The sequence below is a fragment of the Ooceraea biroi genome, chromosome 9 (assembly GCF_003672135.1).
Source record: "Ooceraea biroi isolate clonal line C1 chromosome 9, Obir_v5.4, whole genome shotgun sequence".
Taxonomy (NCBI): domain Eukaryota; kingdom Metazoa; phylum Arthropoda; class Insecta; order Hymenoptera; family Formicidae; genus Ooceraea; species Ooceraea biroi.
In genome coordinates, this window is record NC_039514.1 from 6168490 (window position 1) to 6194086 (window position 25597).

At 45.0% G+C, this 25597-nt stretch overlaps 2 protein-coding genes across 4 annotated transcripts in view; both read left to right on the plus strand.

Moving 5' to 3' along the window:
• Positions 1-25597, plus strand: part of LOC105279610 (headcase protein) — a 142534-nt gene that overhangs the window by 49073 nt on the left and 67864 nt on the right. The window lies entirely within an intron of this gene.
• LOC109610982 (facilitated trehalose transporter Tret1-2 homolog) overlaps positions 1637-25597 on the plus strand; it is a 37351-nt gene continuing 13390 nt past the window's right edge. The window contains exon 1 of the mRNA XM_026972745.1: positions 1637-25407. Within this exon, the coding sequence (XP_026828546.1) occupies positions 24972-25407 (436 nt within the window). The 5' untranslated portion in view covers positions 1637-24971. The remainder of the gene's footprint in view (positions 25408-25597) is intronic.

A 25597-nucleotide genomic window follows, 5' to 3' on the forward strand; every position in this document is an offset into this window, starting at 1 on the left:
GTTCGCGGCGGCTTTGTGTCGAAGTAGCGAGAGACGTTGCCCCGCTTTTCGTCTCGACGTTTCGATCTGCCACCTCCTCGTCGTCGTCGTCCTCGCCGCCTCCGCCGGCAACTTTGCCATCCACGGCCTACTCCTCCGCCTTCCTGAAACTCGTCGATCTATCATCGGGCCGAGCCCCGGTGACTTTATCCGATCCGCTCGTTCTCGCGCGCCTCTATCGCGTTTTCTTGGCATACCGTAATGAAGATTTATAAGGGGAGCTTACGGGGGTACGGAGGATCATCGAGATGGCTTATTGCCGTGCCCGAAAACTTTTCGAGGTTTTAAGCACCGTCTCCTCTTCGCCTGTGGCAGGGGCAAGCGGGGAGAAACCGTGGGAGAGAGACGACAGGGTATATTAAACTTTTTATAGAACGTAGTAAGAGGATTGCGTCATATATTAACAGACTTGGACTCTCTTCGCCCTCCGCGACGGAAGAACCGTCTGGTCTACCTGTGTCTTTTTATCCGTCAACGTTTCGCGTTTCGAGACAGACTCGAGACAGCGCATTGTTATGCAGATATTTATTTTCTCGTGATAAATAACTTGGATATTGCGAGAGTGGAGAGAGCAATGAATATATATCCAGCAATGATCAGAATTTTATCCGGATTATCTACAAATTAAATCGAAAACCCGAGATAGGAAATAAAGAGAATCGTCGTACGAAATGGCACTTTACATAACGTTACAATAAGCAGAAACCGGTGACGCATCCGCAATCGGAAGGCTCTCTCTGGTTCGTTTCGAAAAAAGTACGAATTTACGAGCATAGTTCCTCTAACAAATGATGCGGAACAATCGCTGCGGATCGATACTCCATTCTGGCACGGTTTTACCAACGTTTATCGTCACGGGGCCGACGTTTCACGCTGAATCGCGAATCAGCCGACGAATGACGACGACGACGACGAGGTGTTTTCGCTCACGGAGATTAGATCTCGCTCGCTATTGAATTTCACGATCGCGCCGTGGATTCTCGAAGGGTCTTCCGGCGCTTCTCCAGCGCGAGCGACATAAATTTCCATTATCGGATGGGCCTGTATCCGGCCTAGACGCGGTTATTGTTCGCTTAAGTTTCTGCGACACCTCGTCTCTCTCACTCGAACTTTTCGAGCATGCATCGTGCGTAGCTACAAATTTCCCGCACGTTCATCTCATTCACATTCGCAAGGCAGACGGCAAATTTATTAGCATAACCATCGAGCGAGTATGTACGAAATTAGATATTCTTGATTACAGAGAAAACTAGATTTGGTACAATCATCTGCAATTCAAACTCTTCCCAGGCTTTTCATCGAGATATCAACTATAAAAAATCGAGTTTTGAGGGGAAAAAAAAAGGAGAAAAAAGTTCTGACGTGAAAGTACTTGGGGACATCCGCGAATCCAGGCTCTGGAGAGAATCCGCCAAAGACCTTATCTGCCTGCTGAGCTTCTTTTTCTTACGACTCGATATCGCGATAATAATCATCCCCTTTGTCCGGCGACCCCCCCTCCCCCCTCCCCCCCCCGCGCGCTCGGCAGATGCGGATATCTCGCGGGAGATAATCTCGGAGCACGGTCGGCGGCTCCCACTTTCACGGGCTCAAGTCGGGACTTTAAGTCGCCTTTAATCGAGTTCTCAGGCCGTGTAAGTCGGAAGGAGAATGCCGCGGCACGTAACACGCAGATCGCCCGACGATCTCGCCGAAGGAACGCCGCTGCGAGGTAGAAGAGGAGCGCGCGTCCGTTGCCTGCTTTATATGCAAACTGCGAGGACGCCGACGTCGTCGATACCCCAGGTTTTAAGGCGTTAAGTAATTGCGCGGAGTAATCCCGGATATGAGTTATCGTTATCAGCTAGATCGCCTCGATCCTCCCGAACGTGATCGCAGATCTTTCAAGGGGGAGCGCGTCGATCATACTCGGCGGGAAATACTCGATTCGGTCGGTCCTCGTTAGGTGAATTCAGCCCTTATATAGGCACGCTTGTTGTGCTGTATAAGAAAGGTTTGAATTGACATTTTTCTTGCATGTTTGAAAATGTTTATTGTAAAATTTATTTATTGTTACTCGTCATTTTATCTCTTTTCTATTTTACTATTCATTATTCAAACGTTATTCATTCTTGTTACGAGCATAATCGTTTCGTCTCGTAAAAAATTATTATATAATAGTAATGAAGGCTCAAATCGCATTACAGCGAACTCAAAGTCGAATGGCAAAATAAAGCTCATTATCCATGTGCGTTTTTTCGCTCGAGAGTTAAAAGGGTATGGGTATTCCTGCGGGATAAACGAAATCGTACGAAACTCCTCGAGTTCGGACGCGACCGCTGATGAAAAAGGCGGATATTAAAGAGCACCGGGGCTCCACGGTCAGCTTGAAAAACGACCCTCACTGCAGTAGTTAATTCCAAAAAGGTCCCGTTCGTGTCATCAGCTATCCACGGTGCGCCCCGCGGGATAACCTTCCGGTAATCGCGGCGTTTTGTCACTTTTACGTTGAGGCACGAGGACGAGGAGGAGGAGCGGCCGGCTCAAAAGAGCTCATATAGAGAGGAAAAGATCGCGGTAGTCGTCGAGGGGTAGTAGGCGTTTACCACCCTGAGTGTGGCACCGGGACGCATAAACGAGCACGCCGAAAAAGCGACTCGCTCGTGACCTCATCCCTTTTCACGACAGGTGGTAATCGTTCACGCGGAGACACGCAAGGGGTTGAAATTACTGAATCAAATTATGTGAGAGAAAAAGGGCGAAGAGAGGAAAGCCTTCGTGGATTAGATTATTTTGGATTAATGGTCGATCGTTTGTAACGTTTGTACTTGGTATTAGTCTCTCTTGTTTGATAGTCGTCTGCCTTCCTTCGATGTTCGGAGGGTTCGATGAATGCCGGGATTGTTATCAGAGTTTCGTTTATTCGGTAGGAAGGACGAGTCTTCCGATTCGAGAGCTAGGTGTTGAATGAGTCGTGACACTTTATTCGTTATTTTTGAGTTGAGTGGATTCCGCTGTAACTTCTTGTCGCTAGTAACGATTCGAGAATGACGATTTCATTTGAAGCGTTATAGGGATTGTTATATTGTTATAGGTATATTTATGTTTTTCGATAAACATTAATTTTTAATATATAATAATACAATAATCATAAAATATAAAATATAGTATATATTTAAATATTCTCTTCTGGTTCTAAAGAATCAAGGCAGACAAACGAAGACAGCTCAAACGTAAACCGGAATTTGTTTACAGTGCATTCTCGTTAAACCTCACTTTAAATGCAAACTACTTACCCTCAAGCTTGCGTTGACTGCAGAAATTTGCATTGGCGCCGGCAGTTTCGTAGATACGTCCAAGATTTGACGATTTCTCGGTGCGTCACGTTTCAAAGCAAGAGAGCCCGTCAGCCCGTTGCGATCATTACTGACATTTGACACGAGACACTTTCACGCACCTAGCGTATATCGGCGGTGTGTATTTTAGAGTCGCGTGCCCGGAAACATTGTCGCAGATCAGTCAGGCGCGATATGAATCACGGCTGAGCACGTTCACTATCGTGAAATTAATTTTCTGAGTCCGCCAGGCACGCTTGAATGTTTCTGGATAAGTTTCGCGCAAGACATCGTTATTTTACATAGAAAATCGCCAATTAAATAATTTTTATGGAAAGTTTATCTTTCGTTTAATATAACCTTTACAAATTATTTCGAAAGTGGAAACGGTAACATGTGTAGAGACAGACGGAGAAAGGAGAGAGAGAGGGGGGGGGAATGGACAGTTTTATCTTCGTAAGGTTTATATAAATATTATTTTAACTTTATTTTAACGATATGAAAATAAAATACAAATATTATATCGAAAGTTGAAACATGTTTCAATTTACATTTTCAGTTCTATGGGTGGATATAAATAGTCACGACGATATTGCAGTGTTCAATCTTTTCTGTCTCACTTTACTATAGATGTTATTTACCTTTTTCCTTTTTCTATTTTTTTTCAATAGTATAATTGAAAAAATATAAAATAAACAAATTTATTTAAACAAAAACCAATAAAATTACTTTATTAAACTTTTAATTATACTAAAATGTATGCAGTGCGTGTGTGCGTAATCGCCACGTATAACCACGCACTACACATCCCATTAACATTAAAGACGACGTACATTGTAAATACGTCGCGCTTCCATTTCAAGAACACTTCTTCCGCTTCATTATTTCCGCTTACGAGATACGCATCTCGTAATTAGCATCTATCGTGAACCAGAAACACGGCGCAGTTGAGTCCGCACGCGGAACGCCTCGCGTATAATTGTACAATAAAAATATAGATACGCGGTCGATTCCCAGGTGCGGGGTGGTCCGGTATCGAGTGATATTTATCTCGATTTTCGTACCCTATATTTCTTACTTACGTGATAAGCTACGGTCGCTTTTCGTGGGTGGCGAGCATATTGCCCGGGACAATCGCGATACGACAGATGGAAGGAACGTGCCGCCTAGAGCCCGGGGGCTATTCAATTACGGGCTAACCGACGGCTTTGCTTCCTTTACGGACGAGAATTACGGCGAGAAGCGGTACGGTTCTCTCGCGCCGTGTGTCGGGCCTCGTCTCGCCAGCTCTCGTGTTCGAAATACCGGTGTTTCGCGCACGTAGCGCGACAAACCTGTTCGGGACGAAAGCAAACGTGCCAGAAATATTTTCCAGCCGTCACGTTCCCCCCCCCCCTTCCTCCGTTATCCTTTATCAGCGCTTCTGGAAAGAAAGATCTGATCGGCGCGCCCGTATTGTGGAGTCCATGTCACGAGATACGCGATCTCAGTGTTCGTTTTTCTAGAAAGCTCGCTTGTGGCGGCGCAAGGCGAGCTCGGGAATCGACGCGGATTACGTAAAAAGTAACATCGTTGCGAGGAAAGCAGGGACGTTTATACATCACGCGTAGAATCACGTGACGGTTTTCATTTATCTCGCAGCGTTGAATTTCCAGAATTTTCCTCTTCGCGGCTTCCGATCGATAATTCATTACGAAATTGCGTGGACGGCAAAGGAAAATACCGTAAGCGGATATCTCGCGGGCAGACTCGCGTGCGGAAACGCGACGCGAAAATTGCAGCTTTAACGACGACGACGACGACGGTGATGAGAATAATGACTCGTACGTAAATCTCCCCGTAAAAAGGACGAAGCAGATCCCACGTAAATACCATGGGGATCTGTTAAAACTCGTCGCGTAGTCGGTTGGAATTTATTTCGACTTTCGCATGCCGTGTCTTGCGCACAAATGCAGCGAGCGTTGCGACGTCGGGTTCGAGCCGCACGCGACATATCCGGCTTTCAGTAATTTCAGATTTGATGTACTTGCGAATTTGCGGGTATTCGCAAACGAGCGGAAACTCCTGCGTGACCGTTTCTTTCTTTCTTTCTTTTTCTCTTTCTCTTTACGCGAATTTACACGGCCGCTTTTTTTTTCTCCCGGGAAGTAAAAGAGTAGTCTCGGTAAAAGTTTTCGACGATTTCGTTAATTACCGGACTGCGCGCCCTTTGCGAGCCATAAATCGCCGGACGAGTCGACAGCGGTACTTACGCGTTGGTTTAAGGGACTTACGCGAGGACGAACGCGTACTGTGTAATTCGCCAAATGCGGTTAGCCCAATCTGCGAAAGTATCTAATATTTTTTGCCTTAGAGTGCGTAATTATTCCAGTACTTTTTAATTGGATGCTACTTTCGAGACGTAGCTGAGATACGAAAAAACTTTTTTCACAGAGGAAACTCTCGAAAAAGGTACCCTAAAATTCGAACGGATTCGCACAAATCCGTTTTTATTAAATTTGATTCTCCTATTCAAGACCTTTCCAACGGGTACCCCACATTTGGGTGAAAGACCTGGACAACTGAATTGTATATATTATGCACCTAAAGCAAAAAATAGAAAAAATAACTTGCGTACGCCTAATACATCGCAAGCAAAATCAATGTCTTGTTGACCACAAGAATTTCGCGAACGTGTGAATGGTAGCTTCGGACGCAATTCGCATTTGCTCGGTGCGAACTGGTGAATTACATTACGCGCTCGCGAAACGTGTCGGCGGGGCATTAATCATTCTATTAAAGTAATATCGTAATAGCTGGCTTTGATGTCACGGCGTGTGTAATATGATCCGTGCGCGATTACTGTCTTGAATGCGAGTTCGCGCATCGGGGAAATGACCGAGTTCACTCCCTATTAATTACCCGGCACGATGCCCGCTGCCGGTGGACGAAGCGAAGAACGAAGAGGAGCGGGCAAGAGTAGCGGTGCCAGTCCCACGTATAAATTACCGCAAGGGTGCGGGCTTCCTAGAGAACGTCGCCGTTCCGCTCGCGACGTTCCCGAATTAGAGTCCCGCTTTTGCTTGCTCGTCGCTCGGAAAAGCCTCCTCGTCGCCGCGCGTTTCGGTGGAAACTCGGAGAAAACGTCTGATCCTCCTGCGGGAAGTTAAAGTATTTGTCGAGAGCTTCTATCAGCGACGAACACTGTGTAGATCGGTCTCTTTATAATTTTCTTCTGCGTTCTGTGTTATTATTTAATTAATTTGCGTTGGAATTAATCTGGAAAGTTTTATTAATTTCTGATAATTACTTTAAATTTAAATATTTTTTTTTGTTCGTTTTGATGAAAGTATTGCGTTATGTCAAGTGCCACATGAAACGTGATTAATTCAATTGTTATTTTCGTAAGAAGAATTGTATGCCTACTAAACATTCGCTAAAATAGGGAGAATTACGTTGAGAAACAGGGAGAGGTGGCGATCGGTTGAAATAATAGAGACCATCACGATAAGTGCTGAAGCAGTCGGCGAGCATTTAGATTCGTCATCGCTGCAATTGCGACTATAGCAGGTCCATCTCATTCTTTTTTTTCTCTCTATCCTCTCACCCGATTAATTTAATTACGTGTTTAACGCGTGATCTCGTAAGGAAACTAGCAATCCCATGAACGCAGTGCACGCGCGTATGCATTGTTCATTATTTATATAACGTCAATAAGAAGGAGCAAGGCTCTTCATCGTACGACGATCTTTGCACGTCGAGAGGCCGGCCGATCGCGGTAGAACGATAAAAGTGGTATCATTATCGGACCCCCGCGTATTCCTGCGACCTTGCATCTCGTGCTCGCACATACTGGGGCATGAGAGTGCATTATGCGCGAAGCAAATCCTTGGGAATCGCGTCTGGAAAGGAACGACGACGACAGCGGCGGCGGCTGTGCTCTCGGTTGAGTTGTTAGTCCGACCTCCTTCGGCATTATTCCATTCTCGCCCTCCCGACCTCTCGCGGCTCCGCCGCACCCCTCGGGAACCGCGATCAGAGATGTTGCCGAGGTAGCGCTCGCCGTGAGGCTGCACGCGCGGCGGGATCTGAGCATCCGTTGCTCCCTTTCAGCTCGCAAGGTGATCGGATTCGTGCGATCATCGTGTGAAACTTTGCGCGAGACATTGTCGGCAGACAAAGGGTGTTTACGATAACGGAATCGCGCCACGTGTAATTAAACGTGAATTACGCCGAGGAGTTGATGCGTCATCGGTGACAATAGGCGCGCTGCGCTCCCATTGAAACGCGGGTAACACTTTTAATCTCCGTCCGTGTGACGTAACGTTGCAGCGTGGATGGAGCACGGATGGTCGCGTTATGAGGCGCAACGCAATCGCAATCGTTGAGTCATATTGCGTCTGATTTTTTATCATGTGCAGGGAGAAGGTTGATGCGTAATCTGCGAAGCTCTCACAGTGCTATTTTAATGTATTTTTATTATTGAATCGTAGTAAAAAAATCTTTATATTTTAATATTCTCTCTCTCTTATATTCTATATTTTATTATACTTCGCATTCCGTATTCCTGAACATTTCTAATATTAATCAAAAAAGATGTCGCGTGTGCCTCGTAGAGTTTCCGCACGCGCTCGCTCGAGATCGCCGAGATTTATGGACGGGCAAAATGCACTTTTCCCGTTCTCTCCGGAGCTACGACAAATTTCTCTCGAACGGCGGGGCGCGTCGACCATTGATCGAACGCGGCTTTTAACGTACGCCCTGTACATACCTACATACATACATATACACCCTTGGTAAAGAGCGACCGATAAATGGCCGTGTTCTCCGGGCGCTGCCGGCTCGATCCACATGCACTTGCATCGAACGCATAATAATCAGTCAACGACCGCGCTAAGCTGAACGCCGCACTTGCGCGCGCGTGCACGTTGCTACTTTTACGTCAGGGTCGACGCAGCAACGTGCCGTAACGTTGGGCTAGGTGAGTAATATCACCTCTCTCTCTGTGTGCCAGCTATTTACCAGCTCTATTCTTACACACATCAGCATACCCGACGAGAATAGACGTCCCATGGCGCGCGCGCGAGCTGGCTATAGCTCGCGATACAGCGAAGGAGGGACGAGATGCGTCGTTAGGGGTTTACAGGCACTTTGTTTCCATCTCGAGTATCGAATGGCACGAGAATTGTGCCTCGCCGCCTGTAAAAATCAATCAGTTTGTTTGCGCTCGGAATGACCCGTCTGCGCAGCCGAATGCTCGATTTTATGCCGGAAGTTGGCCGTAAATCGTTTCCGGTTTACGCTTCGACTGTCCCTGTTTGCTTGTTTCTAACGATGATTAATACATGGTACGTGAAAATGGTTGACACATGAGGCTGTGCAACTTTTTCGATCATCCGGTATTTGTAATTTCTCGCTGCAGTGTTAGACGTCGACGTTGAAGAAGAAACTGTTCGAAAAAGAGTGCAGACTCGAGGCGTGTCGTAACCGCGCTTTCAATTCAATCTGATGACACAAATGTTACAAATAAAAGACGTTCTCTTTCTTGATTCTATCAGCCATAGCCGAATATGATCTACATACATATTTTTAAACAAATTACTGGTAATGAAGTCTTATCACGCACTTCCATTAACCCTCGTTCTAAAAGCTCGCGGTTTTACCATCACGCTCGAGTCAGGCGTAATCGGTTGGTCAGTCTGCAGGAAACTCGCGCGCGAGGCCTTTATCGCGATTCGATTATCCACGACGACTATAATTATCCTGTCGCATGTCCGATTAATTCGTAGGCCGAGGCCCGATTAGACGCTTTCGGTTGCGACCTTGATTCGAAACTCGATGAAGAAACCAACCGATCAACCGACCAGATCAACCAGCCAGTCAGCCGATCGATCAGCCTGTTTCGCGTACGTGTCGCGATCGGCGGAGCAGCAAAACGCTATCTTTTTCGTAAAGGAAAGAAAAAGCGGCGGTCCAAGTTGTTGCCAAGCAGCACGTATGCGGGCAACGTTTTTGCGGTAGGTTAGTAATTCCGCTGAGCAGTCGTTACGTATTCGCTTCACGCTGCGAAGCCCACGCGTGCCGGCCAGCAGCGACTGGACCAACGACTGGCAGCTCTCGTGCTTTTCCACGTCGCCGTATATTATCGGCACCGCTACAATGTGGTGCCAGCGACGACGGAGATGTAACGCGATCTCGGGTCTCCTGGATCGCGCCGCAGCTTCGCGACGGGATTTAGTTCAGACGCGGTACACGTTCACGATCATCCGTCTCGTTAACGACGGGCTTTTGCCAACTGGCGCGCTCTCCAACTGCTCGACATCGGCCGCAGAACGAGCTGCTGCGACTCTGTTGCGGATGTAATTGTGTGTTTATTTATAATATGTGTGCTACAAGTATGCGCGCGCTGATGCTGTTTGCTCTCGTTGCGTTCCAGTTTGTCTTGTTCTCTTTAGTTTATTGCATTTTGTTTCGTTTCAGGTTTTCTGATTTTATGCTAATTTTTATTTCTGTTTTCTGTATTCTGTTTTCTTTTGCTGCGTTTCGTCCCGTTTCATTTTGTTAATACAAATTATGTATTGAGTGAGTGTATCTACTCTGGTTTGCGTACTTGTGACGCAACGTGTGCCTCCCATGAATCCCGGAAACGTGATCTCGCCAAGAATCTAATAGCCCAGACAAGACTCGCTGACTAGACTTCAGTTGACCCTCTTTAATTGACTTCCCGGCGAAAATTGACTCCCTTTTCCTCTGCACACGAGGGTACTGCGCCTGAGTGAAACAATACGGAATATTTTCACCATGATACCACGTCCACAATGAATCCGAGAGGGCAGGGAGGAGGAGAGGAGAAGGAGGTAGGTTCGCTGCGCGGTGAGAAAATTGAATTTGCCGAGAACAACAATCGTGTATCCCGACCTTTGACGCGTCGGAATTGGATAACTAGTCTCTCGTGCGAAGTAATTGATTCGTCCTAAGAGTGTCGTGACACCTCGAGTCTCCGCAAGACAGATCGATCATCATCCGCGGGTGGAGAGGGAGGACAGGGAGATCTACTAATCGCGTGGATCTTCCGGGCGAGCGATGAGCATTGGCCTGATGATGACAATCGCGAGATGACGATCTGCTTTCCGCGTTGGCCTAGGTCACTGATGCCGTCGGTGCCGGCGCCACGCTTGTTCTATTCTTGCACGCTCCTTTGTTGTACTTAGCACATTGTCATCGTGACACGCGACACGTGCAGCGAGCGAGCTCGGCCGGACGCGAGCGGTCGCACGCAAGTTCCCGCGGAAACGCGTGCGCAACTCTTTCGCGGTTGTGTAGATTTGTAGAAACTGTATAGATAAATTTGGATTACGTTTATAAAGATTAATATTGAATTCTTTTTGGTACATTGCTTGGAAATTATATCGGGTTGACCGAAAAGTCCGTGCGGACTTTTTTTTTAGTAAAATTCAATCTCGAAGCTTTATTAAAAACTACATTTGCTTAAAAAATCTGCACTTTCTGGTCAATTCAATATACACGACGTGGCGCTCTTCAAATTCTGGCAAAACGTGGAGAAGATTGTGCGTAGTTCCGTACAATTACAATTCCTCGACAATGTATTAATGTAATTTACATGTCCACATTCCACGTACCGCGACGTGTAAAAAGTCTCTTTGTGCGACACGTGTTGTCGCGATCATACAAGGAATTCCATAATTTTACGATATAATTAAGAGTACAGTGGTTCGTCGCGGAATGAATTACTCCGCGAAACAGTCGGTTTTAATGATTTCAAAAAGACGCATCGTGAGAACACTCCCATAAATATTCCAACTCGCAAGTGTATCGTGAGCTGATCCCGAGCGAGTGTAAAGACCGCTTATTAACGCAACTATAAAACCCGCGCGAGGATACGATGCTATCGGACGTGTAATTAAAGCAGTCACGTGTTGGCAAACGGTATACGATATACGTCGACGTAATAAAAGTTGGAACGCCTCCGACTCGGACTGCGATAGTTTTAATATTAATTATGTTTTCAGTAGAGACGCGGAGAGCCGGATAGTCGTTAGTTAATCAAGGATCCTTAATGAGAGATCCCTGAGCACCGAGACCGTAGAGGCGCGTTTTCAGCGGGGCGGCGAGCGGGATCGGTAGTGCAGTAAACTCGCGCTGGTGCCGGATAAATATACGGTATTATGTAAGTTTGCAAGAGCCAAGAAAACGAAGAGAGCCTCCGCTGCAAGCGCGCGGCCGACTTGTACGCGCGCATTGCGCAATAATCGGCCGAGCGCCGCGCCCGGCGAGTGGCATTTAAAGTAAGCGATGGTTTTTCATTATTCCCGTGTGTGGCATTAATGGAAACAACGGGCGACGGAGAGAGGTAGTGGGAAGATCGTCCGGGATCGTGAGAAAAAAATAACATTTCGTGCGCTGGTGGAGAAAAGATGCAGCCGCGTCTCGAGAGATTAAATGAAACTGTTAGAGCTAGAGAGTGAAATTTAAAGCTGATCGACGCTTTTAGCAAAAGCACAGATCATGATGTTTCGAACGCACGCCCATGCTTTTCTATTCAAGTGGCATAGTCGTTCTACGTGCGCTTCCATCTTCCAGCACCATGGAGACCATGGCGTCCCATCGTTTAGTATTCCCTCGGATCGCTCGACAATGGTGATTAATTTTCAATTGAAGTCGCTGCCTCCTTTTCTCGCCCCGCGAAACTGTCAGCGCGCTGACGGGCGTTTGACAGGCCGCCAAACCATCCGACCCATTATCCACGCCATCGACTACCGTTTTTCTATCTTGTCGTTCCTTTGGTAAATCGGATGCCCCCCTCCGCCTCTGCCATTTTCGCCGTATTGTTGCCGGGATGAAAGGGACGGTCGCGCCGCGATCATCGTGGGCATACGTTCTGCTCCTTCTCTCTTTCTCTCTCGTGTTGTCGTTGTTCCCTGGCTGACACTCGCTCGTCTAGCGGGCTGTTCAGATTTCGGAACAACCAGCGAAACGGTAACGATCCACGATCGGCCGCGACAGCTGTTAATGCGCCACGATGAATTCGATTTGACGACCCAGGGGGTAACGGAGCGAGCGAGCGAAAGAGAAAGAGAGAGAGAGAGAGTATGTGAGCGAGAAAAAGATGAACGGAGAGCAAAGCCGGTCTCCCAGGAGTAGCGCCCGGGTGGAAACTACTGCTTGATTGCGTACGAATGTGACGCGATTTCATGGGTTTCGCCGTGAAAGGAGAAAGAGAGAGAGAGAGAGAGAGAGAGAGCGAGAGAGACCGAGGAAGACTTCGCAGCTCCGGCAATCGTCGACGACGTGTCGGGAGAGGTACGACGAGGGTGCGAGAATAGGCAGGCAGCGCGGCGCTCGTCCGCCTCCTCCCCTCGACAGCATGGGATCGACAGGTTCAAAGGGATCCTAGGAGGGCTGGATTTTCTCGTTTGAGGAGCGTACGACGTGAGCTTTCAGACAATTTCTCGAGCGTGTGCGGGTCACGTCGAGTAACGCGAGCAAATACGTCAGCGCGCGCTGATTTGCCACCCTCGGCGGGCCCATGTGTGCGATGGTCGACGATACGGTGGTAGTGGTGATGCTGGTGGCTCATAAATGTGCTGAGGGATGGATTGACTCGGTCGCATGCCACCCGAGTGACCGATTTCGAGACTTGCCGGGGAATCACTGACTACATGATGGCGAAATTTTTAGCTTGCGAGTATATTTTTTACTCTAGACATGTCTGTTCTCCATGAATATATTTCCATTCAAGTAAACTGGATAAAATATCGTCAGATTGACCTTTCTTAATTTTGCACTTTTAAATTTGTTATTTAAATAAGATCGCTGTAATTTACGCTCATTTTTATTCATAGTCGTGAATGAAATATAGCCGCGGTAATATCTATTTTTAATTATGGTCATATTTAAACAGCTTTATCGATTTGTGTATCCAATTTTCATACATTATGTTGTTCGCAACAAAGTATTTGAATTCTACGATACATATTTTTTTCTTTTTTTTTGAGAATCACTATAATCTCATACTGATTACTTTATTTGTTCAATAACGAGTGCTAAAAACCTGTTCTTTTTATTTATTTAATCTGGTTTCTTGCCGGCAAGCGGATGCACACACCGCGTTCGTAATTATATATTTAATTTTTTGTATATTTAAAAATTACAGCAATCACGTGTATCGCCAACGAGACTGGCGTTTTCCCTCTCGAGCGTTGTCGCGAGATAGTATATCATCAAAGTTGAAGTATACTTGAGATACACTCGCAGTCTCTACTTGAAGTTTGTCTAATCGTTTCTCGTAAAATAAGAATTTCTTATGCATGTATGCGTGTATACGTGCCTAAATAAACGATTCTCATTCCGCGAAATCTGTTAAAAATTCTGTTGCAACATTAAATGCAGACTACACGATTGTATTTTTCCATTTAGCAAACGAATTTTTGTTCCGCGAGATTTATTATGAATTCAAATGTCTGACAATAATTAAATGTACAGCTTGCAGCGATTCTATTTTTCCATTCAGCAGTCGAATTTTTATTTCGAGAGGGCCACTATAATTTCAGCGCTCCCATAACACTAAATGTTGCACGAGTATATTTTTCCATTCAACAACCAAATAAGCTCGACATAGTCACGATGACTTTTTTTATCTCACACATCTGTTTTAACAATATCGTTGGTATTATTTTATATGTATACCTGATCAGTAACGTGATCGCAGCATTTGGATGGTTTATGAGTCGATAAATATTCATTTTTTAAATACATATTTCTATTTTTCCACGTTTGTACTTTGTTATTTGCGTTCGACGATATAATAATCTGTTTTTACAAGAATCGATCAGTCGAAAAATTACTTTTTACCGCAATTATCGTTTTTGTTACGCCAACCAAAGAATTCAACCTGCAATCTCGCAAAAATATTTATTGCGAGCTTTTGTTTGTGAGTTTCCTCCAACTATATTGCAACATAAGTTAAAAAAATAAAAAATAAATTAAAAAATAGTTTTACTAATAATTTCTCTTTCATCACCTGTTAAGAAAGCAATATTATTCTCTCTCGTCTCGCTTGTTTCTTTGTCTCGTTAACGTATCGCAGGGCTGCTGCGAGTGCATTGTTTTACTGCCCCAGTATTTTTGGACGCAGCTGGTCCGTTGGTCCTTTCGTCGTCGGGGACAATGGGACACGTGCCGCAGGGGACAAAGACGGCCCGTGCTTTCTCTGAAGCTATAACGTAATCGGTGTATAAACTCCCGTAACCGCATTTTTAAAGGTCCCTCAAATAACGGCGCTTTTGGGGATGGGCGCATTGTAGGGCACACTGGTGTGACGACGAGGGAAGAAATAGTAGCCGTTTCGAAGGCATGTGAAGGCATCCTTCGATACAGCGGTCAAAGATGACGTGTCGAAGCACAGTGAGAGATAAAAGAAGACATCTAATAGATCGCTTCAATATTGAATATTGATGAAAAATTTAAATTCATCGCGACGCGATTTCTCTCGCGATGGGAGGGCCTCTCGCTTTGATCTCGCGCTGCTAAATTATTCCGATTGAGTGTCGTTACGTGCTTTCCCTCCGCCTTCCCATTGTCCCCTCTCTTTCTTCCATTTCGTATTACTTAATGAAATTATGCATCTGATTCGACATACAACTCTAGTGCACGTTAATCGTCCATCGAGCGATGATCGTTACGTCCCCGTCAGCGTTCTGGTAATCTCCTTAACGAACAAACCACCCCCTACACCTTCTCCCCGTATCGTCATCATCATGTGCGCGGAGGGAGATACCACTTCCTTGCGCTAAATCCAATAAGCGGCTATTGGATACGCCTGTCTACTCTCCCGAGAGATGAAATTCGTGACCAATGCGCACCGCGGGGCCGGAGGGGAAACGAGCAGAATAAGAGCGCGAATAAGGGAGAAACAATCCCTGTTCTGTGTCCGGCCGCTGGAGGAATCGTCGAATCGAGGACGTGGACGAGTGGCAGGTGCGCCCGTTTCTAGGATCACCGAGAGTGTACCGGGACCCCTTAATACGGTATTTCATCGGTCATAATCCTCCCTTCATGGGACGCTCCTTTGTCCCTGGACGAATGAAAATGGTGTACGCATGGGAGGGTGCTATCGACGATCCCTCTGCCCGAGCAGATCGCGTTCCTGCGAAAACCTGGATGAAAAAAGACGAAAGTCGCGTCGTCTAAGATGCGTTTCTCAGGGTCTGTTCGAATTCGATGTTCGATATTGTTGAATCGATCGAATATGTAATACCGAGTGGCACAACTGTACAGATAGCATTCTATAACTGATTGAAAGTGGTTCTTAACCCTTAGAGGGCCGGGATTTTTCCATTGAAATTTTTTAACGTAAAATTTATGCATATATGCAACCTATAGGAGGCAGGTTACAATGTGCAATGGAATATTGTAAGCAAATGTTGTATAAAATATAATTGTTTTATTAAAGTTGTTGGTCGGCCAAGAGTTCTCTTACTTCTTTTTTTCATTTTTTAATGTCTCTTTATTTTAACTTTTACTAAAGGTAATAATTTTTTAATACCAACTAGAATAGATTTATTTAAAGTGCATAATTATTTAACGAAATACATTTACTTAAATAAATTATATATAACGCATTTTTGAATAATGCATAAGCAACATATATAATATTTTTATACTTCAATTTGTACATTACACCTGTATACTAATTTTACTCTCGCACAATTAGATGAGCGAACGAGAGTTAGGTGAAAGGGTGAGCATTAGAGGAAAGGGGGAACGAACAAGTATCCGATTAATAGCGAAGTTTCCTCGTGAGTCGTTTCCGCGTGGGGATGAACGCGAAGCAATGGACGTTGGGGTAACGAAGAAAGGGCTCGAAACTGATCAGAGACACGATTGAAAGAGAACTCTTCGCTTCTCTCCATTCACTTTGGGAACTGCGAAACTTCCCCGACGGTTGTTGTCGTCTCTTCTCCAACTGCTTTATCCGTAGCACGCTCTTTGTTCTCCAAACGTATTTCCGTCATTTCGTCGATTTGGCATCCGAGGGAACAAAATTGTTCCGGTAAAACAACTCTGCTTATTTTAGATATCCCTAAAAAAACCTTTTGAAAAAAAGAAAATGATAGCGACACGTACATTATGTGAGATAATATTCGCTCTCTTTATAAAGTGATTCAAATGTAAGCGTTTTTTTATGATACATAGTATCATAGAAAATAATATTCGACAAAAGAATACATGTAAATACATGTTCTTCAAGTCATCTCATAACATTTTCGCTCTTATATTGCTATAAATTAATATCAGAAATTCGCAGAGTTATTCGCCGCCATTCAATGTCGCATTAATAATTAGCAAACCAAACTTGCTAATTTGAGGAAGCACGTCTGAAGACACTTAACTAAAACGATGGTTAGCAAGTTTTCTTCAACATTTATCACGTTGCACAACATATTCTCAAGACATTGTGAATTTGACATCCAATAAATCCGATATTCGCAATTCCTGATTATTAATACTATGTCGAGAGGCCGGCAGGACTTCTTGCTCCTGACAGGAGAATAATACGATGGTCCTCGACGCGTCGTAATCCCGATGGGCGATTTTAACTTGCACGGGAGGCTCCAGGCATCGGCGGGTTTTTGTTTCTAAATCGGTGACGCGCTTTTCCGCAATTTTTACGACGAAAAAAGTAGGACCAGATGCAAATCTGGTGGAAAGGGGGACGTCTTCGTGCCTTCCTCCGGTCCAGAACCCTCGAATGTGTCGCTCTTCCCTTCTCTCCTCCCTTCCTCCCAGCCCTCTTAAAAAAGTAATTCGAGACGAGTTCCTGGTGGGACTCAGAAGATGCTTCTGCTGTACGTCGAGCAACGTCGAACGTCCCTTCGTTTCGTGAAATTGGAAAGGCACGAGGAAAGCGCGGTCCCTGGACGATCGAAGGATCACTAATGTACCCTCGGTGGCACGCGAGGACGGAAACTCGACGCGAAGTGATCGAACTGGGGAGATCGAGGGGAGACATAACGAAGATGGAGTCAGAAATGAGGAACGAGGCTTCTGGCGGAACGAGGGAACGGATTTCTGCACGATGTATATGTGCACGCATTATGCCTCCTGGCGTGTCCCGGATAACGCGAAAACGAGGTTGATTCCGCTTGCCTGAGAATTTTCCCAGTTTGTAAAAATATCCTAAAGCTCTCGCGAAACTGCCTAGAGGTTTCACGAAGGGACAAGGAGTTTCCAAGAAACGTAGGAGTATCTTTCTTTTTTCCCTTTTTTTTAGTATGTCATCTTGGTATCGGAAATCATTCGCGGAGTTCAAATATTTATTTTCCATATCTAGGTGATTTTTATACAGAGAAAGGCGCCAAAAATAATTTAGATTTTGTTGGTTCTGGGAAATTTGAGATTTATATAAAACGTGTTAATTTATCACCGAAAAAAGGTGGCAATCTCGAGAAAAGATTTCGATGCACACCCTTGCTTTCTTATTTTCTTTTAATGCCCGGGAGGTAAATGTGTGAAACACCGCGACAGCTGTCTCACGAGACATCGTTCTCCTCTTCCTTTGCCGCTCTGGTTTCCCTTTCTTTCATACCGTCGCTCGCCTCTCTGCGCACCCCATTTCCTCACCTCGGGGCGTTCCTGTCGAAAATCCTGCACTCTGCGCTTCCGGTTCCTTCGCCGCGTGCGTTTCAAGACGCGGAACAAAGGAAAGAAAATATTCGACCGACCGGAAACGAGATCTCTCGTCCCGCTTCCGCGCTCCTCTGACAGATTACGCGTCGATGATTTTCCATGTCACTCCTGGGGTTCCTCCGATTCCCCGTCTAACCATCGCGTATCAAAGATCGTTAAACCGCAGCTAACGATTTTCACGATTCACCCTCGGAATACTTGACGTTCGCTCCCTCCATTTTTTAAAGCGGTTGAATCGTTATATCTCCCGCGTTATGAAATTCAGCAAACGAATATTGAATATCGGGAAATAGTAGATAAAACATTCTTTATTCTACGTTATTAGCAAATTCTATTGGAATAAAAGGGGATTTTATTGAGAAATAAATTATTTTCAATGAGTTTGTTACATTGTTTTTAAACAATATATTGATCTTATTGTTCGTTGGCGATGATGGGAAAAAATATAGCGATATAGCTTATATTTCCTATATAAAATCTTTCTATATAAATTATCTATAAACTTGATTAATTTTTTCGATTAAATTGACGGTGTGACCAAGCTTGTCCATGCGTTTGGATCATCGCAGTGACATGATGCAACGATTATGGGAGTAAAAGGCAGTAAATAATCCCTCGTGCTCTTCTAGTACGAGGTTTTCTAAAAAAGACCGATTGGGAGAAAGAGGGGAGGACCAATGTTGTGATCGGCACATAGTAATTAAAGGTCACGTTATTCGTCGAAAAACGGACGGCTGCATGGGCCAGTGACAAGGCTCCCTTTTGAAAGGAGGGCAGATCCCTAACCGGGACAGGTGTATAGTTACAAAGGACATCAAAAAGGGTCGTTCTACCTGGTACAATGGAGCTCGCAGGGAACAAGGGGGAACGGCCCGAATGATCGATCGGTCGATCGATCGCCACGCCCGAACACTCTCCGACAATCCGCGAGAGCGACTTGGATGCTATCTCTCAATTCGGCGTTCCTGAAATCCCCGATTTTCGTTACGGCCTGTCAGGCGTTTTTTGCAGACTCGAATAGATCGATTCGCAGACATTATTTTGATAAAAAATATTTTTTCCGAGGCTATTATAGGAAATTTTTTTGGGATCTCTTTTAAGTATTGTAGGTTTTGGGTGCGTAGAAAAATATTTTGGTAATATTTTGCACGCTCCGAAAAATATACATTTGTGGACAAGTTGATTGTTTATTTGGTGTATATTTTAAACTTGTCTGTTAAATTTTAAACTGTATCTAAAACATTTTAATTTTCATTAATATTTATATATACACGTTTATTATACTCGAATAATTTATTTTTCGATGATGACATTGTATCAATAAAATCTCTTTCTCCTTTTTGTTACAAGTAAAACCTTCTTTACTTATGCAGATGGAAATCATAAATAATGCAAACAAAATGTAAGTATACGTGTGACAAGTGCAAAAATTTCAGCTTCTTTCGCCCTTGACATTTTCGCGTTTCAGTAGCTCGTGAATTTACATCAAAGGAAACAATTTGCGAAGCAAATAGATCACGAGCTTAATGACCCGCGAGAATTTCGATTGCAATTCGCGCTCAAGTGCTGCTGAAGTAATCACGAGAGGGCGTAATTTAATAATCGCGGTATCGAGCACACTGTTGTCGGAATGCCGGATCGGCACTTTATTATCGAGATCGCGACGTATGTCGAACGAGAGCTGGCTTCGACTCGTTCCTGCAGACGCAAGCGAAGACTTGCCGTGTTCCGATCGCGCGTGACACTTGAGAACGAATAAGATTATATTTCTGAATGTGCAGAGAAAAGAAAGGAGAGCGTGAGGGGACGCGGCGATGCAGAGAAAAACAGGTCGCTCGCTGAAGATAATCGACATCCGGTAGATCGGGAGTTAAATTTAATCCAATAAATAATTCCACATATATTTCTCTCGATTCGCGTGCGTGCAAGAATACGAGAGAGAAAGAGAAAAAAGGAGGAAAGAAAAAGTAGTCGTGTGACGTCGCGAACCATGATTGGCAATCGCGAATGGCAAACCTTCGACGCATATGTCGATGCTGTTGCGGGAGACAGCGGCAACGACCGACTTCAAGGTAGCTAAGCCAGTTGGCCGCTTATGTAAGTTGTTTGGAAGTCCGCTTACACTTGCTAGAGATGGAAGAGAGAGAGAACGAAAGAGATTGCGAGAGAAAGAGATAGATAATTAAATGCATTCGCTTCTTCTTAGCGACTTTGTTAGCACGTACGCGCGATTATTCTCGAAGCTCAATTACGTAACAATCGGAAGCCGGAATGTTTGATTATGCGGACCGCAAAACTTGATTATTTTATCGATCTCGCGCTCTCTTTTACGTGATCATTCGGAGATTCTTCAAGAGAAAAACTTCGAATCAATGAGGATTTTTTCAATTACGGAGTCTCGGATTAGTCGTTTCAGTTTCAATAATTGGATTCAATTGGATAACGCTGGATCATAGGGTCGTGTAAAGCCTATCTCGGATTGTGCTGACAAAGACCGAGATTGCGATGGAGATTGGGATTCGATCAATCGAAACGTCCCCTGCTAGATATTGTTTGGTCGAATCTCAATCTGCAATACGTAGTCCGGTAAGATCTTAATATAATAGCGTAATCGCGTGATGATTACGTCATCAACAATCATGATGCAATTATAATTGTTCTTACGTATAAATCCACGACATAAATTAATTTCTCTCCTGTTACATAAATCTTTTTATATTTTTATCCTAATTTTTAAAACTGCTTTTATCATTCATAATTAATAATGCTTCACTTTTCCGCTTTCGTTTTCACGAATTTGCATTCGGGACTGGAGGAAAATTCAGAATTTTTTTAGCTCCGCAGCACATGAAAAATGCAAAAGTACCGTGCATTCCTTTCAGTTGCGCGAGACACGAGACAATATCCGTCCTCTTTCCCCCGTGATATTGACACAGCTCGCGATCGAGAAGTAATTGTTTCGAGGAAGTGGTACACAGTCGTTCATTTGCGAGACCTTTATTAAGCCTTGCGTGTCATTATCCGCACGGTGTATTCGCCGTTAACTTTCGATCGAGAGGACAGAGCCAAGCCGCCGCCAGCCAGCGAGAGAGCGGGAGTATCGGCGGTCTCGACTTGGACATTTAAATGCAAATGCACTTTTTACATATATTTATATGCAAATGAGCTTTTCCCACGGCGAGAAAGGACCCGGGGACGCGCAAACGCCGTCGTCTCATCGTCGATGAACGCGAGACGCGCTCGAGAGACGTCGTCCTCTCTTTCGCAAACGTCGGCAGAAAGCGGTTGCGACACGCGATGCCGGAAGGAACAGACAATCGTCGCGTGCGCCGAAAGTCTGCGGGAAATTAAACAAAATTGCAGCTTCGAAAATGTTTATCACCGCTTGACTCGCAATCGTGAAAATCGGCGCAGCTGACTACTCGATCGATTCTTTTACAAAATTTATTTCGCTTTAAAACGTTTATCGACGCGTTACATTACATTAAATATTAACAGAAATTTTCGGAAAAACAAGCTCGACGTATTTTTCACATTTGAGATAAAGTTATCTAGATACGTTGCTAGATGACGCATGCGACGATTTGTGAAGCATGAAAGCGCGATACCCCTCTCGGTGTGTTCGCCCTCCGTCATTCTCGAACGCACGGGAAGCCATAAGAAAAGCGGCTGCACGGGCTTTTGGAGACGTCTATCGTCTTATTATAGGTAGATTCACGAGGGGCGGCGGGTAGTAACGGGGTGAATTCTTCATACGTCGAGGGAACAATGTGCTCGCGCGTTACGGGGAATTTTTCTCCAGGCGCATATTGCGATGGCCCTTATCGTTTCGCGTTAGGGGGATTCCATTTGGAGACATCGCGCTTTTTTCGTCGATATGTTCCGCTATGGGATGTGCGTTCGTTGTCGTACGGGCAATCAAGGCTCATACATACGTACGTCGTCCGTTCTTCTGTCGTTGTCGGTTACACCAAGGCATTCTTTTCGCCAATCGTTGTCGACAGAAACGAATTATTTGAGGATTATTTGATTCGGAGGTTGCCGCGATCTAATTTTCGTACGAATCGACGCGAATGGAAATCATTGAAACGACCGTGATGAAAAAATATGACTTGGGATCTGTAACAATAAAATCTTATATTGTTTCTATGAACGTGAAAAGTAGAATCAATTGAGTTTTATGAAGATGTTTAATTTATTCGCAGTTTTTTATAGTAGATAAAAAAAGTGAAAAAGACGCTTCAACTATAAATCAATCAAGTCGGCGTTATATAACTTATTTATCCGTCAATCTCAGTTTACTTGTTACATAGTCGCTGCGACGAACAATGTAGCGATGATGTAGCGCATGTTAATGCGACAATGTAATTAAAGACGTATGAAAATGAATGCCGTAATTGAAGGCCGCGGAGGAATAACACGATAACCTTGATTTGAATGCAAATCAGGTTTCGCATTAAAATAGCTTCTCGTTCTGTGGGATCGACGCTCACACTCGTGCTCCTTTTTTTCATTAGCTATCATTGGCAAACTAACACAGACATGCCTTCCTTTTTGCGCAATTAAAAAGCAATATCGAGAGATGTATGAGCCAACTTCCAGTTAAACTTCATATGACTGAATTATTATGTATTTAAAAGAAAAACGTTGCATAATTATACACTTGCGTTGAGAGGCTGAAGAACGTCGCGCGAATTTTGATTAACTTTGCAAAAATTTCATTGCACAGTTCGCGCGTTCCGTATCGCGACTAAACGCGACTTAACTTCTCCCGTCTCGTTATGTCGTTTAATTTGTTTGTCCATCGACATGTGCAATTTTCTACTAAGAATTACATATCAATTAGATGATTAGTATCTTAACTAGCCTACTATCGACGGTCGCCACGATGGTAAATGCGTTAATCGAGTAACTAGTAAGCGATATGTGCGTGGCCGGGATTTTAATCGCGATTCGCACTGAAATTACGCGTTCGAGGTATTATCACGACTTTATCGTGATACTCCATAGACTTCATATAATTATCTTGTTGAGCAGAGCCCATGTTACTGAAGTGACTACGACGACACGATTCACAATCCGATTTCATGGAAATTCTAATATACGTTCCTCCAAGTCCGACTCGAGAATCGAATGGAGATTGGGTTCTCAATTTGAGAACTCGATCACGTGAACCCCGTTTAATCTTTGCGCGGCGAGTAACAGCCTGTTTTCGCCTTGTTGTCTTCGTAGACTGCTTTAGCACCCCCGACAGAGAATTCCTGAAGATCCTGCGTTCGCCAGAGCGACGAGTCGAGATCCGCAATCCAAGAGTTGTCAAGCGCACATCGCGCGGCGCCTTAATGGAATTTGAATGTCGTTAGCCGGAGTAACCGGGCGTGAGAAAGGGACGTTATCCCCATTACTGGGTGGTGTCGTAGGAGCCTCGGCCGCCCTGCAGCATCCCTATTGCGTCGTCGAATTTATTAGAGCGCGAAAATGCGCCGTTACCTTCGTCATTGGCCTTCGTCTTTCGACGGTTTATCGAGCACGCTCGCGAACTCGAAGAAACACGTCATCGTTATTAGCGTATCCGTTATTATGCTGCTTATGTAAATGTTGCAGTATTTTCTTGCACTCTGTGGCACGATCGTGAGTTTAACCTCCAACGTGATTCATTGCGTTTTTTAGACGATTTACTGGATTTTCTGGAAGTGATTCAACGACAGAAATTGTCGATCGAATAGAAATTTTCGTGTCTATGCTTAAAAAAGTTTTTTTTAGTGGAATTAATCTTTTCTGTATAATCATCTAACATTAATCTGGACGAGTATTAAATCTTTTAATTTAATTAAGATGAATGACATCTTAGATTGGCGGGAGGGAATATGTATATAGGATGGATTTTTCAAATATGAGAAAAAGTTATGAAATTGTAACTTTACAACACGATCGTGCGCCGTGAAATGGCATTTCAGTGGAATTGCACTACGCGTGGAATGCGCGAGGGAATTAAAATGGAGAGAACGGATAGGATTTTCCGGCTTGGACGGATTGCGACTCCGATCAGCGATCAACCGATCTCTCAATCCTCCGTGTGCTTTTCCATTGTGCAACGCGCTCAACTTGTAACTATACCGATGGATTAATGGAGCACCCGTGCGTGATCGTTAGGAAATGAACGCAGCGATCGAGAGATCGAGAAATGCGGTAAACGTCGCAATGCAGAAAAGAAACGCGAAAGGAGAGGAGTTTCTGGGTCGCAATGTTGATGAGACTTGTTGTTGTCACTCATGATTATTATTTTTTTCATATAGACGCGAATGAGAAATTTCAATTTGCACGGTAATGCTCGCCGTTGCAACGCTCTTGCGAAATTCCAATGATCCACTGCGTATCTACGGTCATTACGAGTGAACCTAGCTAGAAGATCAAAGAGGAATGAACATCGCGACGAAGAAAGGCGCAATCGTACCTCCGAATGCAATCGCTTAAGAAGGAATCGCTCGTCCAACTAAATGAATTCCGAATCTGAAATAACGCAATGTGCGCGTCCTCACGTGGGCCCGTTTTGCCGGAGAATCCGCCAGTACGCCGCTGCAGCTGCAGGTTGCCCTTCTTTTGCGTAAGATAGTCGATAAGTCACGAGAACCGGCAAGGTTCCCCGGGGTAACCTTCGTCAATTCACCCACCCGACAATCAAAGAAACCAATGATTACGACAAAGACCAGCAGTTTTACATCGCGATTTTACATCGAGGGGGTGAACACACGTCGGAAATGTCGAACGCCGTAGCGTCATCATGATGAACGTTCGGAGCGAAAGAAAAATGTCAGACAAAGAGAGAGGGGGAGAGAGGATGCACATAGGGAAAGGAAGGGCCCGTTTGCACTTGGTTGAAAGAATGGTGTGTCGGTCGCTACGTCGTTCGCCACGTTTGCCGGCGAAAAAATGGCCGGTGCGCCGGTAAATCCCGCGGGCACGCTCGTGTTTCGCGGTCAACGAACCTTTCTTTGCTTTCGCGCAGCCTGCATGGGTGGATTCTCGTTGGGATGCGGCCTCGGTTGGAGCGCGCCGTGCGTTGAAATACTGAGGAGCGACCTGTACGACTTCGACGTGTTCGCGGCGGACGTGATCGCATCGGTGTTCCCGGTGGGCGCGGCATTCTGCACGATCATCGTGCCGCTGCTGATGGACAGGATCGGCCGGAAGTGGACGATGATGGCCCTGGCACCGGCCTTCATCGGCGGCTGGATCCTGCTAATCTGCGCGGGCTCGCTGGTACCGCTCTTCGTGGTCAGCAGGATCGTGACCGGCGCCTGCGGCGGCATGTTCTGCGTGCTGGCGCCCATGTACTCCGCGGAGATCTCCGAGAAGCAAATCAGAGGTGATTTCATCCCTGTGTAGGAGTTAATCCCGGATCCGCAGACTCGCGACGAGCTCGTGTCGCGTTTATTCGGACTCGGGTGCGAACAAAAGCGCCAGAGATGTAATAATATTGTAACAAAACGTTTCTGTCATTTGTATTATATTAGGTGTATGCAAAAGTTTTTAGTCATTTTTTACAGTTTTCGGTT